The 14,686-nt window shown below is 39.6% G+C and overlaps 1 protein-coding gene across 1 annotated transcript; it reads right to left on the bottom strand.

Annotated features, from left to right (window-relative positions):
• Window positions 1-51: 51 nt before the first annotated feature.
• On the bottom strand, window positions 52-9,332 carry HIAT1 (hippocampus abundant transcript 1). Its single transcript, XM_009884767.1, has 11 exons — window positions 9,199-9,332; window positions 7,985-8,047; window positions 7,252-7,379; window positions 6,030-6,144; window positions 4,659-4,877; window positions 4,249-4,362; window positions 3,692-3,763; window positions 3,072-3,184; window positions 2,798-2,895; window positions 2,069-2,232; window positions 52-1,393 (listed from the first exon to the last, which is right to left on the bottom strand). Exons 2-11 carry the CDS (start codon window positions 8,009-8,011, stop codon window positions 1,187-1,189), a joined length of 1,257 nt encoding a protein of 418 aa, XP_009883069.1. The 5' UTR covers window positions 8,012-8,047; window positions 9,199-9,332; the 3' UTR covers window positions 52-1,186.
• Between the last annotated feature and the right edge of the window lie 5,354 nt (window positions 9,333-14,686).

Genomic DNA, 14,686 nt, shown 5'->3' with positions numbered 1-14,686 from the left:
ACTACAGAACTTCAATTAAGGTTTCAAGAGACATTAACAATTATTTAAAAATTCATTAAAATATTCAACTTTATTAACAGTATATTTACATATTTTCTTCCTGCTCTTGGTCAATCATGGTGAATGTTCAAAGGTAAAAAAGCATTAAGCAGTAACCACAAGATGAAAACATTTTAAACCTATACAATACTTTATACACAAATTTATACAAAGGAACACTTAAATAATACAACTGGACACAAAAATATACACTTTTAGAGAAATTCACATCAGTAATTGTATAAAGCTCTCTTCTGTACTAAGGGTCCTGAAAATTTAGGACTAAAACATTAGCTCTGTAATGCAAAAGGGTTATTGTGACAGTCCTCAAAGGCCACTATATAGCACACGGACATATTCAAGGCTATCAGCTTATAGTTCAGTCTGTGTATTCAAGTTTTGAGGTCCTTTATGATTACGCAAACATCAGAAGTATAGTGGTATAATAAACGGTACTTAGAAAGCAGAGTTTTAGAGCCAATATTAAAACTTGTAGGCTCAAAACACCCATTTAGTATTTAAACAAGTGTTTGATACTACCGTTTATTCAAAAATAGAAAGAGTAAATGCACTTACATAAAAATAACTTTTACTGTTCAGCAAGCGTGCTCATGTGATTTTTATATTAGTACAAACTTAAAAAAAAAAACCTGCCATATGACTTCTAAAATAAATGATACCAATTCACCCTCTCCCTACTTGAGTACATTTACATTAAGGCTTTGAATTGTCTGACCCAAGATTTGACACCATGAAAACGACTGGGTCCGCAGGGCTGCTGGTACGTCTCACTGAGACCCAGCACCGCTGGAATTAAAGCTCACCACCTTAAGGAAACAGGAGGACACATGCTCATGCCTTGACCCTATTTTTCTTTGTCTCTGAACTAGAATGTAACACATAGTAGTAACAGTATTTCATGGCAAGAGACAAGTATGTAACAGTTTGTTTTTAAAAGCAAATTACTGGTTCAATGGCAACATCTTTGGAGAAACATCCTTTTTTTTTTTGTTTCAATTCCCACAAATTTCATGCAGATAGATACTTCTTAAGATTACCTTAAGAAATCAGGTTTTTGATGGAATTGTAATGTGTATCCCAAACTGCTGATGGAAAAAAAAGTCTAGAAGCTCTTCCTGGATTTTTGTCATACATTTGTGTCTTGCAATAACGGTTCTTTAGCTTCACCAGGAGCTTGTGGACTGTGGGGATGGCCGTGACTGCCACAGTGCTTCTTCCAGTTGCTAGATCGTACGTTTAGGTTCGTGTGTTCAGGAATAAACAAGGCAACAAGTAGTGCCAACAGCACAGAGCACGCTCCAAATAAGAATGGCGGTCCAGGAATTATAGAATTCTGAAAACAACAGCAACACCATAAAGCATGAATGAATCTTTAGACACATGTTAACAGACTACAATTGCTAACTACACAGATTTCAAGACCGGGAAGAACTTTTCCTTGCTACATTAGCCAATACAGTATTTGTCCCCATGTGGAAAGAAAGCTACATCCCAAGGCTGAGGAGAGGGAGCACATGGTTCTTATTAATGCATGCCAAACTTCCGCTTCTACAGCAAGTTCTTGCTGCTGAGTTTCCTCAACAAATTAACATCTACTGAGAACTAAAAAAAGAATGTAGAGAGCTTGGGGAAAAGACTGAAGGACAACAAAACAAAAATGTACAACATGTGAAAAGTAAATACACCGTCAGGGAGACGAGAAGATTGGGATGCTGTAGGTATCAGTCCACCCTTCCCTCAATCTATTCTCTTCATGGGGATCATCAGTTGTCTAATTACTATCAATCAGCCATATCTCTTTGAAAGTTAAACTAAACCATACCATCTAGCTAAAAACAAACAGAAAGCTCAGCAACCCTCCCCAAGAGTGATTTCAGAACCTCTTTTCACATGCTTCATTTGCAGTTAGTGTAATAAAATGTAATATGGCATCATACTCGGGAACAGGTGGGCACATGATCCCTTTCTAATTTCTTTTTTTTGGAATTAATAAGTAAAAGCAGAGTACCTGTTGTAAATGGTATTGTGTGACCACACTACCTCCTGACGGCGATTCAGGCATGGGAAGTTCATTCAGTTCAACATGAAATATATAGAATATAAAACCATAAAGTGCTGGTCCCAAACCATTACACAGTCCTCGAATTCCTGTTATCATCCCTTGAACAACACCTGGGAAAAGTAAAACAGACTGTTACCTACATGGATTATGAGCAGCTCAGTAAGACTGTATTCACTTCACTTACAGACTAGTGCAAGCAGGAAAGCTTCTCGAAATGCTGTTACACCATGGGTAGCAATAAACAAGGGGCGCAAGAAACCTGTCATTATAGTGTAGTCAAGTTTTTTCCCCATTTCCCTGCAGGCACAGAGTAGCGCTTCCCACGCTGTGCCGCCTCAGACAGCAGCACGGAACAATATCCTTGTTCTCACTGCCTTGCACAGAAGAGAAAGCACCATATGCAATCTGGCCAGTTAAGCAAACTTGTGTCAAAAGTGAGGAAAATAAACAGCATATTAAGTTTGCTAAATATTTTGCTACTGTTGGGGACCTGTTGAATATTTTCCCTCTGTGCCAGTCGCATGTCTTGCTGCTTCCAAGTAACCTGGATTTTCCCATTTTGTGACCTGTGCTGAGGTGTAAGGGCTGCTGTGTGCCAAGCTCCAGGCCGACTGCCTGGGGCGTCTGCCCTCCCAGGGCTCTGACTAGAACGCAAAGGAGCAGGGCAAAACCTACCCTGTTGGTCAGCATCGGCAGTGCGGGAAACCAGTGCGCTTACAGCTGGGAACGTTATACTGGACATGGCTGCAACAGCACCAGCTGCCCACATCATCCTGCAAAAAACACAGGCTCAAAGTAACTGCTCTACATGGATGGCGCTCTGCATTTGGAGCATAGAGATACACATATATAATATACATACGCACACACTTAAGTTTCTCTCTTAGATAAAAGGATAAAATGCAGAAGAATACCCTGTCATTCAGATCTTAAAGTGAAATGTACGTACCATGGTTCTGATCCAAAGCCATACCATGCAAGTTGCAGTATTTGAAATCCTAGGCCCAGCAGGATGGTATTTTTATTTCCAATGGACCGCATAAGTAAACTCAAAACTATCGTCTGACAGAGAGGGGAAAAAAAGTTTTTTTTTTAAAAAAAAGCAAAGTAACCTTTTACTCTAAATGTTAAATACATGCAGATAAATTAATAAAGCAACAACAACCCTCAAAAATTTTTATTCTAAATGTTAAATACATGCAAATAAATAAATTTTAAAAAGCCAAAATTGCCCAAAAGCAGTATTTGCCAAGTATTCAGAAACCTCTAACAAAAATGTAGGAATCATTTAGCAAGTAATATGAACAAACTGTCACCCTGTCTTTGCTGCACAAAGGATTTAGTTTTCCCAACACAATACGCTTTGGATATAAATGAACCAAACCTGGCCTGGCAAACTGTTTTTTCATGGAAGTTAAGGTAAGAGTGTTAATCAATTTCTGGAGACAGAAAAACAGCTACAGAAATGGTGAGTTGCATTTCTGGAACGGCAGCGTTATGGAAGTTCTCCACAGTGCTTATAGCTCTTTCGAAGTTACCACATCAATGAAATACACAGCAGCAACTCACCTGTGCAATAATGGAAAGAATCCCAAGGACTGCTATAAACGCTGCAACACTTTCAGATGAAAATCCCATTATCTGTATTAAAAAAAGGCAATTTGATTATTAAATGTAAACTGTGTATCATGATGTTAGAAACATCACGGGGGGGGAACGCATGATACAGAAGACCGGTATTACTCAACTCCTCCCTAACTTAGGAAAAAAGTTGTTTGTTTTTTTTTTTAATAAATCAAGCACGGATGCAAAAATAAAGGGGCATAAATAAAGTAAATGGTTCCCTCAAAAAATAATTAAAAAAATAATTTAACATGGTGAACCTCATAGTCCAAGAACAATGCAAATAATTACGAAATATGAGAAACTGGTTTATAACTCATTCATCTCTCTCCTCTCTTTTTATCTCTCTAAAAAGAGAGAAAAACAGGACAGCAAGAGGACTTAAATCTGCTGGAAGCTTTTAAATTACACTAGTTATCTATACTTTCTGCATTAATTCAGCAATACTGAAAACTTCCCTATAAATTTACTTTTGTTCAGATCCATACAAAACGTTATGTTACCTGTCTGAGGTATAGGAAGAAGCTGGAATATTGACCTGCCTCTGGGAGGTAGGAAAGAAAGACTGTTATGCAGATTAGCAGCACAATTGAGTCCTGGCCGACCTTCTTCAGTGACTACGGCAAGAAAAAAAGTATTGTAAAACATTTAATCTTCATACTCAGCAAAGCATACCTAGCAAGAATCTGAAAAGCACATCAGTTGATGAAGCTATTAGGTGATACCACCAAAATATTAACTGCATGTTTAGCAAGATCGTTGGCAGAAGTATTAGCAGCGACACAAGGTTAAACTTGAAAAAATATGGGCTTTGTTTTTCGAGCTTGAAATGTAGTAACGTAGACAGTCTCTTCCCTGTCTCAAAAGCTCAACATTCACAAGTAACAAAATATCCCACATCTAAATAGCTTACTGCAAAAGGGTCAGCCTGTTCCCACGAGATGGGCGCTCCCCAGGATGCCGGCCTCATCTTCTCTGGCAGCGATTCCGGTACAGCAACGAGAATAAAACAAATGTCCAACAAGGCTATTGCTGTAGCCAGGACCACAACCAAGCTGTCTCCGTAGACTCGACCGAGATAGGCACCAATAGCAGGGCTGGTAACTAAACTTGCCGCAAAAGTTGCTGAAACCTAGAACAAACAACAGCTGATAAGATTTTTCAATGATACAAGTCACTGTTATTACCCACTTTTCCTCATGCCCAGAAGCCTAACCATTTTAATCGGGTACCGATTGAAAGTAACCTTTTCCCTGTGACTTTGTGGTAGCGGCTGTGTATTTCAGACAGCCAAAATTTTTCAAGAAAAACTTGAAAACTTTTTTTTGATAACTGGACAGCAATGTGAGGCTCCCAGCACTCTTGCAAGTACTGACATAACAAGATTTAATTAACTATATGGACTGCTGATATCTCGGGTAAGTGATGAGCTGTATTTAATCTCTGTATTAGTGAAATATGCCATGCCTGTTAAGAGAAAAAAAATCAGGTGTATCAAGGGCATATCAAATTTAATATGCTGGTTACTCCAACTCAGTACAACGGGTCTTTGAAAAGCCGTTTTCAGTTAACCAGCTGGCCTTGTGGTGAAAGATGTTAACTTTGAAACTGAAGGAACTTTCTCAACATATCTCAATCCCCGATGTGTACGGGCAGAAAGAAACTGTTTAGTTCCAGATCCATTGCGTTCAGCTCTCCTGCTGAATATGATAATGGATTCTGTAACTTGAATGCAACAAAAAATTCTGCTAATCCATCACTGACAGGGCTGTGAAGGCTCCCGAGATCTGGCAGGTTATCGGAATATAACGGAGAAATGGAGATGAGTTGTAAGAACTTAAAGATAGGCGAGTTACTCAGCTACACTGGTTCTGAACTGAAGTGCAGCAGTGTGATCAGAGACAGGAGCAGTAGTCAAGATACCATACAATGGCAGTTCCAAAATTATCCAGGAACAGGTTAGATTTTTGAAAAGATAACTGTCTAGTACTGGTGTGAGAAACAATGAAGGAATAACCAAAGGCCCTCCAATTACATCATAAACACTGATGAACACCATTAAGACAGACATCTGAAAGACAGCTTTTAACACGGTCATGTTTTGTTTAAGTTAGAAGCAGAATATTCAAGAGATACAGGACTGGATGACAAGAAAAATTAAACAGAAAAACCTTACTCCAAACTAAAATGCCAGAGGAGAAACAAAAAAATTTTGAAAAGCTTGACCTACTGAAGCGTTTAGTGCTGAATACCACAGGAAGAGAGCCAAAAAATAGATACATACCAAACCATAGGCCATGCTTCTTTCATGTTCTTGAGTTATGTCTGCTACATATGCAAAAACCACAGAAAACGTCACTGCAAAAACTCCAGAGACAGAGATAACAGCAAAGTACCACCTAAGAACATTAAAAAAAATAAATCAGAACAGCTAAATAGAAACAAAAAGTCTCTTATTTACATTCCAAATGCAGTTCAACAGTACATCATCTTGTCCAACTTTCTTGACAAATATTAAGATAAACTTGCTCAAAGCCAATGTCTTGATATAGTTGTGTAATTCCTCCTTGGCGCACATAGTGCAAAGATAAAGAGCATAATTTTGTAACAGCTACAAAAAGCTGCTGTGATTAAGTACTTCTAGGAAATGAAGTGTTTGACTAACTTTGACTGGATGCCTGTGACCCAGAGCAAATTAGGAACTTCAGTATTTTGAGAACCTGGTCATTGAGAGGTCTCAAAATCAGCCTTATCTTTACGCTATAGACACTAGCACTCATCTTTTGAGACATTAATCTACACTCAGAAACAAGCTGCTTCCCAGAAAATGGATGAAGAATTCACAAACAATCCGTGTATCCGGAGAGAAAGCTGAAGAGGCTTACGGAGCTACCCGCACAGCTGGCTCTGCCCTGCGTCAGTGCCGCCTGTGTTATTTCAGCTACACCCTCAGGTACAGCACACGGGCAGTCCAACCACACCGACAGTTCTGACTCACGCACTACCTGGGGAACGTACGTGCCAGTTAAGAGCTTACTAACTTGCACACAGCGTGAAAGCTGGTGGGTTTTAAAACTTGAGAAACAAAAATATAAAATTGCAGCAACATTTTAGGTTACAAATGGTTACTTCATGCACTGGCTACCGTTAGGTAAGGTTTTCATTTCTGCACAGTTGGTTAGCATTGGAGTTATATGGCCACAATAAAGACCTGCACAGTTTACGGGACAGCATTCTAATACCTTTTGCGAATGTGCTGCAGTGGGAAACGGGGCCTACAGCACAGAACTCAAAAACAGCAGCTCGCAGAATTCTGACCAAGGCGTTTGGCCTCATGGCAGCTATTTTGGTTTGACTCTGTTCTCCCAACTTTGCACCGAACTAATACAAAATCCTCAACCTTCCATGGAGCACAAACAGCGTTTTATCAACAATGCTACAATCATAAGCATTGTACAGCAACCTTGACGAGAAACTGCAAATCGACTGGCAAAAAATTTACTAACCAAGGGCTGATCTTCATTAGTGGTATTGGTGCACAGGTGAAAAATACTGTTAGCAGCAAGAAGGACTTTCGTCCCCACACATCAGACAGGGCACCTATGAGTGGGGCACTGAGGAACGATAATAAGCCCTAAATGAAACAAAACATTTTAAGTTAGAACTAAGTGGTTAGAATTGTGATAGCCAACTGTACCTCAATCTGATAGCAGGCTGGGCACTATTTTTATTAAAGTTGATGACTACAGTGCAATGCATCAAAGGCAACATGGTCAAGCATTACTGAACATCTATCCCACGTCTGGTTACATAAAATTTGAGATTACCTCAAAGCAACACAAAATTCATAATGCAGATGATCCGGTCATACCAGCAGTTTTATGAACAGTGTTTTATATATTTTGAATTCACATAAATATAAGTGGTTGAAAATACCCTACGGGAGCCACAAGCTCCAAGCAAAAATTCTGAAATTGTAACCCCATGTGTGTCATTTGGGATTAGTCAACTACCTTTTTATTCACTGAACCTAAACAGCAGGTACAGACTACGCAATATCTTACTAAAAGTAAAATGATGCATATTTGCCTTTTTAGCAATAATTTATTCCTGTTTTATCTATACCGTAAAAGCTATATTGGAAAACCCCTTGAATGTTTCTCTCAATTGGCAGTCATTTCTATATTCCTCCCACACGTCACTTTAAATTGTACTTGTGATTAACTTTTGTCACCTTACCTTTACTCCTTGAATTAGACCATTCATTAGAAATGTATGTTTTGGGAAGGTTTCATGCAAAACCTGGAGAAGAAAAACAAACGCTGCCATTTACACAATATTAACTACAAATATTTCTCACGATGCATCCAACTTCTACAGTGGCACACCCACAGTTTTATACTTTCATAGAATACAGAGAGATTAAAAAAAAGATACACCACAAATGATCTATTTAATCTTTAATTCACAGGGAAGGTACTTTGAGATTTTAGCTTTACTTGATAGAGGCCTCAATTCTCTCAACACTTTGGGAAGGATTCATGTCATCCAACTTCAGTGTCTGAAATCTAAATAGACCACACAGAACCTAGAAAATGATCTCAGACCAGACTCTCCACACATTACTGTGTCATCTGGAGGGGGCTGGGGAGAGAGAGGAGAGACATCATCATCCTGAAGTGCTTCGCAGTCTGGTGACCGCAGCCTAGATGCGCAGGTTAAAATAGGCATCTCTCTCACTCTGACTTGTGTTACGTGAGATGGATTCCACTCAGTGACCAACGTGCAGTTTATATTCAAGAGACTGTTTGTGGTTAACATCAGCATACAGAGCCACATCAAGACTGCATTTTAGGTGGAGTTTGCTTGGAGATCTTTAAGCCTTCACTCCTTTTAATTCGTAAGCATGTGTCACTCTCAAAGATTAAATCGAAATGGAAAACAACCAACTACCTTAGAAAATAATTTGGTACAAACACATTGGAATGACTGTCTCGCTAATCACAGGGAAGCTTTGACTGGTGTAACAGGGTCTGCTGTTACATTTTGAGCACAGCCAGGTCAGCAAAGATCTCCCTACCTACACACACGCTTGCATAATTTTACCAAATTTCAAGTGTATCTCTGTCCTTCCATTTGTAATGTGCCAATTTTTTGTAGCATCTTGAAAGGAAAGATAATTTCATTATTATCTTACTGATTTCAAGTCAGAAAATATTTACAGGTAAGCCTGAGTGTTAGCAGACTTGCACATAAACAGCTATGCTGCACCATTACACCGCTTTAATGAAATAATTTTAAATTCCTGCTTCCCGGTAAAAATACAAAACTTTTCACTTACACAACAGAGCAATGAGATATAACTTTAATTTAATTCAGAAGATGTTCAGTGCCTTTGCAGTAATCGCCCCATCTGCCATACAGTGGAAAAAAACCTTAAGTGTATCACTTACCACCAGAGTGGGCGCTGTCAAGAGTCCCCATGCAAAAAACTCCAAGAAGATCACTATAACAGCATGGTAGACACTAGGCGAACCTATTCCTTGAGGCTAAAACAAGAGAAAAAAACCATATGATTAAAACATCTAACAATTTATCACAGTCATGAGAAATACATCTGAACACTATCAATAGGAGGATTAAGAAATGAAACAGGACTCAAAACATCGGAATAGTTACTCAAGCTAACTGTTACTGAATGAAATTCCTTTTTAACCCTTTGCTGCTAACATCCTGAAGGGCCTTCATTCTCTGCAGAATACAAAGTGAGCTCCCATCTCAAATGAAAAAATAAACCACTTATACCGCCAGTGTGGGAAACAAGGATGTTACTGAAAACGGAAACAGACTCTTCTTCGGAGAATTAGTTCCCCTTCCTTGAGAAAAATACTTAAGCCCACACAATGCTGCATGGAAATCAAGTTTTCATAATTTCAAAACATGGTAACATTGACACTCAGCTATCTTAAAAGTCTAATTAGCTGGTCTATCAGTTTTATAGTACTTCTGTTACTAAAAGGCACCACGGCTACGTACAAAACTCTGACAGCTCTAGATCAGGAGAGAAAAACTGAAATAATGAATGCCAGAAGTGAATCTAAGGAACAGCACTGATCACTTCCCAAATACTGACAGCAGACCTATTAGTTACAGTGTACTTCAAATGCAGGAAGAGATCTGGGTAAAAGATTTGAAGTAAGTAACTTCAAATTCTTTGGTGATTTAATATAATCAGAAGCAGCATGGGTGGGACAACCTGCTCATCTCACATACTCTGTAAATGCCACCCTGTCAAGCAACATGCCACAGTTCATCATTTGCAAATTGAGGAAACGGTGCACTAATTATTTTCATATGAAGGTAGTACGAATAACTCATCAGAAATCTCATATGCATTCTTTAAGCTTAGAAGTGCTGCCTTACCTTCACACAAAGCCGGGAAAGTACATGTTGAGTTACTGACAGAGTGGCACTGATTTGATTAGACTCAGCATTTACACTGAGCAAACACACGCATGCTAAGGCCCTCAGCTGCTTCTCAAGAAGGCTCAGGGGGATCTTATCAACGTGTATAAATATCTGATAGAAGGGAGTAAAGACGACACAGCCAGACTCTTCTCAGAGGTGTCAGTGACAAGAAATTCTACTTAAACTTTGAACAAAACAAACCCCTGTAAACAGGCTGCACAGTGAGGTTGTGGAACCTCCATCCCCCAAACCTGACTGGACACAGCCCTGAGCAAACTGCTCCAGTTGACTGTGTTTGGGGGAAGAGAGTGGGTAGTTGGATTAGAGGTGTTCAGAGGTGCCTTGCAACCTCAAACACCACACTATTTTAAGTTTCAGTTAGGTAATACTCGAGTCTTTCTTTTATTACAAGATTTATACAAGTCATACCTAGCTTTTCTTTCCAGATTCCAGTATTTCCAACACAGGAAAAAAATAAGCCTTTTGAACAACCATAGGAAATAAATACTGAAAACCACACTAGCCATTCACCCCTATTGCTAGAAAAGATCATAATTTTCAAAAGTAACCATATCAATATGTAAAAGGTGAGCTACAAAAGTACCTTACCACTGTGCTATTTTTCTTTCCCAAATTCTCTTCAGTAAGTACAGACAGACCATACAGATACTTCTGCTATTTTTTCATCCTGTTCTCTTGAGGAAGTAAATTAACAGTCTTTATAGGTACAGAAAGTGGCTATAATTATCTTCACTTCCCACAATTCCTTTCCCTTTCCACCCACAATTCCTATTTTAGTTTTGGGTTAAAAATGTATCCAGCTCTGCACAAATGGTAAGTAACAATCTTAACCGTTTGCCTCAGTCCAACACAGAAAATCAGGTTCATTCTCATAGTTCCCAGATGCCTGTCAAGCTCATGAGCCCCCCCCAGGGTATTTCACACGGTGAAGCAGGAGTCCGGAACCACCCCGGTCCCTCCAAGCACCAGGGGTCACAAGCATCTCCACTCTGTTCACATACAGCAAACACAAGCTCAACAGCCATCTGTCTCTGTGCTGCCCTTGTCCCGTTGTGGGCACCTACTCAGAGATCACACACACAAACCAAAACAGCGCAGTGAAACCAGTGGCTGTTCTGCAGAGCTAAACTGTTTGCGATTTTAGAGGCAAACAGCAGGTGACTGCTGCTCTCTGCCATGTCATCCAGCTGTAAGCAACCTGATCAGCTATTTCCATTACATTGGCAGAAACAAACAGAAGTGACATTTACATCACTAGGGTTAAACTCCCTTGCTTTCTTGTTGCTAATGCTCACTTATCACAGGTACTGTTATTTGTTCTTGTCTATAAAAAAAAGCAGTAATTTAGTCACATTTAGATCATCATCTCTATAGCTATTTTTAAAGATGGCTGCAACTATAAAGTAGCAAAAATACTCCTGAGGTGGAAAAAAGACAGAAGGAGATTAATAAGTGGTTACATTACAGTGCATTACGATATATTATGTGTGTTCAGTCCACAAGACTTAAGTACTGGTCTGATGTACCCTCCTACCCCAACATGTACAGCACAGGTGTTGGGTGTTCAGCCCTGTCTTACTCTACAAACCCGCCCCACTGTGCTTTACAAACTGGCTAATGTAGTGTAATGTAATATAATAACCTAAGTGCAACCAAATCAGGCAGCCTTACATCTGGAGATAAAAGACATGGAGACTTTGAGTGAACAACCTGGAACTGAGATGTTCCAATCAGAGTAATAGCAACCATTCCCTGCAACCATGTAGCCAGAGCAGAGCTTATTTATGCTTGGCAAAATCTGTGGCACAAAATAGTGCTGTAAGAATGAATGCCCCTTTCTCCACTTACAGAGAAAATGTCTTCAACCAAACACTTCATACTATCAGTCATGCCTGTGATAAAAAGCATATATACCAGGCAACTCTAAGAACACACACCTGACAACAACAGAACATCTATCAAAGCAACAAAAGCATCAGATATACGATCATAGCTGCTGTTCCTCTGCTGGAAATGAAAAGGCACCAAATAAAGCACTAAGCTCTAATTCTCCCTAGCATTGCCCAAGGGCCTACTTCCTAATTCATTTCATGACTGCTTCAAAAATGCATAATCATACAAAAGATTAATTCCAACTCGTCATAAAGGCAGGCAAAATTAAGAACAGTGTTGAAACCACTTCACTGGTGTTACTGCCTCTCCTTTGGTGAATCTGACAACGCACACTTGAGTACACACACCATCACACATTTTTTCCAGTGATACAGCTACTAAGCTGCAAAGAGAACACCACAAAAATACCACCATGCACCAACTCAACCTCCTGCACCACCCACTGCCTTGCCAAAGGGACCAGAGTACCCTGTGGCAGGAGGAGAGGCTTTGCAGAGGCAATGGGTGGGTTTTCCCTTTTGCTTGTTTTTTTCTTTCCACATCGGAATCAGTGATTAGAAGTGACAATACATTAAACTGATTTCCCCATCAGTAAACTTTTTGCCTTGACACTGCCTCATTAAACAGCTGTATATTCTTGCTGGCAAAAGAGTCACATTTTCTTTGATGTCAAACAGTTTCAAAATAAACCAATCAGGCCGGAAACTGTACACTTAGATGCTTGATTAATTACTGTTTTTTCAGTTGGAGACATTCAAGATGTGGGCCATTTTCATTTACCTGTTTCCCACCATGTCATGTAGCATGTTGGGTAAGCAAAGAAACTAAGGAGACTGAGCATAGAAGGCTAATGAAACGTTTCGGCAAACACTAAAAAAAAAAAAATGAAATCAAGCATAAAGTTTTTGCTGTCATTAAAAAGACTACTCTGCTATAAGAGACTTTATAACTTTAAAAACGTATTTAAAACAAATAAATTCTCAAAACATTTATTTAAAGGCAGAAAATATCACAAGCTGGTATTTTTGTTATCTAACGACAATCTACACTCCGTCTAATGTTTATAGCCCATTTTTTCACTGTTCTAAAAAAAATTGTACAGAACTCATGCAAGCTTGTACTCTGAGTCTGCAACTGGTGGGAGACACTGAATGCAGCACTGCAAGTATCATTGAATGCCGTTACTATAATATCCTTTCTCCTCTCTTGGCAAAAGGAAGTTGGAAGATACAGGACACTTGGAAATATATTGTATTTTAATCAATGATTATGCCAGAGAGAAATTCTGAAGCACCATGTCCCATGAGTGACAACATTTACTCTGCTTCTATTACTCATTCTAAAATATTTACATTTAACATATGTACAAGGTAATCTCATACATTTCTATCTTTACAAAGAGCAGGAAAACATGTCCTGGAAAACACTAACATCCACCACTGGAATTAGTTTTGCTTCTTACTACCAAGTAATCCAGATAGTTGGTCACCAGTCTGATGAACAACTACAGTGACTCTGACACCTCCCTCTTCTACATTATTGCTCCAACAAGATGAACTGAAGGGCCACCAGCAATTTAATCCGTCAAGATGTCTCTTTATTTGAAATAATGATACTGTATTTAGAAGAGTGTACATCAAAGCTACACAATGTTACATGGCAGGAAAAAAACGGGGGTAATGATACACTGGAAGTAACACTACTTATCAATTAAAAAACCCAAGCTCCAGCAGCCAAAACATGTAACAGCTTGCTTTCTTTTTAAAATTTACGTATTTAAAAGGAAGCAAGACAGTGGGAGGGAACTGCAAAACACTTCTTCCAGGCAACCTTTACAAGACTTGATGCAAGAGTCCGTGCCACTTGCTGGCCTATTCTTTCTCACACTATGGAAACAGAGCCGACAGAAGGCTGCTGTGATTGCCATCCATCCCAGACGGGCTTTGCATCACCAGCAGAACTTCATCCTCACCACGCTCGCGCTTCCTGCTTCCCTTTACAATGGCCAACTGCCTGCCGGCACCGTCCCAGGCTATTGTGCAGCCAACTGCTGCTCCCAAGCATACAGCTGCCTTCCTAGCAGCTCTTCCTTCAGATTTCATTTAAATAATTTTCAATGTAAAGTTAGGTTTAGACACGTACTGCATGATCTCAAGCCAACGTAAGTGATCTGCAGTTACCTATGCCTAACTCCTGAAGCAACACTGTTTCTCACGCTTGCTCCTGAGCCCTAAAAATGGGCCTACACTGAGAAAGAGCATTTACAAAGAAGACCTGGAATAGCGTGACACCCTGACAGGTGTTTCTCGGGCAACTTGATGATCGGACTAGCTAATCTTACAGATCTTTTCCAATCTAGGACATTCTGTGATTCCGTTCAGTGGTGGGCTTGTCAGTGTTAGGTTGATGATGGGACTAGATGATCTTACAGGTCTTTTGCAATCTGGAGATTCTGTGATTCTGTAACTGCCTCAAGGAAACCAGCCCAGGATGCCGGAACGAAGCTACCGGGGCTGCAGCAACCCGCAGCATAAAACAAACTCAAACCTCGCCACAGAG

This window comes from Charadrius vociferus, unplaced genomic scaffold (genome assembly GCF_000708025.1).
Source record: "Charadrius vociferus isolate BGI_N301 unplaced genomic scaffold, ASM70802v2 scaffold163, whole genome shotgun sequence".
Taxonomy (NCBI): Eukaryota; Metazoa; Chordata; class Aves; order Charadriiformes; family Charadriidae; genus Charadrius; species Charadrius vociferus.
Note: the sequence above shows the minus strand (reverse complement) of the source record. Positions and strands in the feature narration are given on the sequence as shown.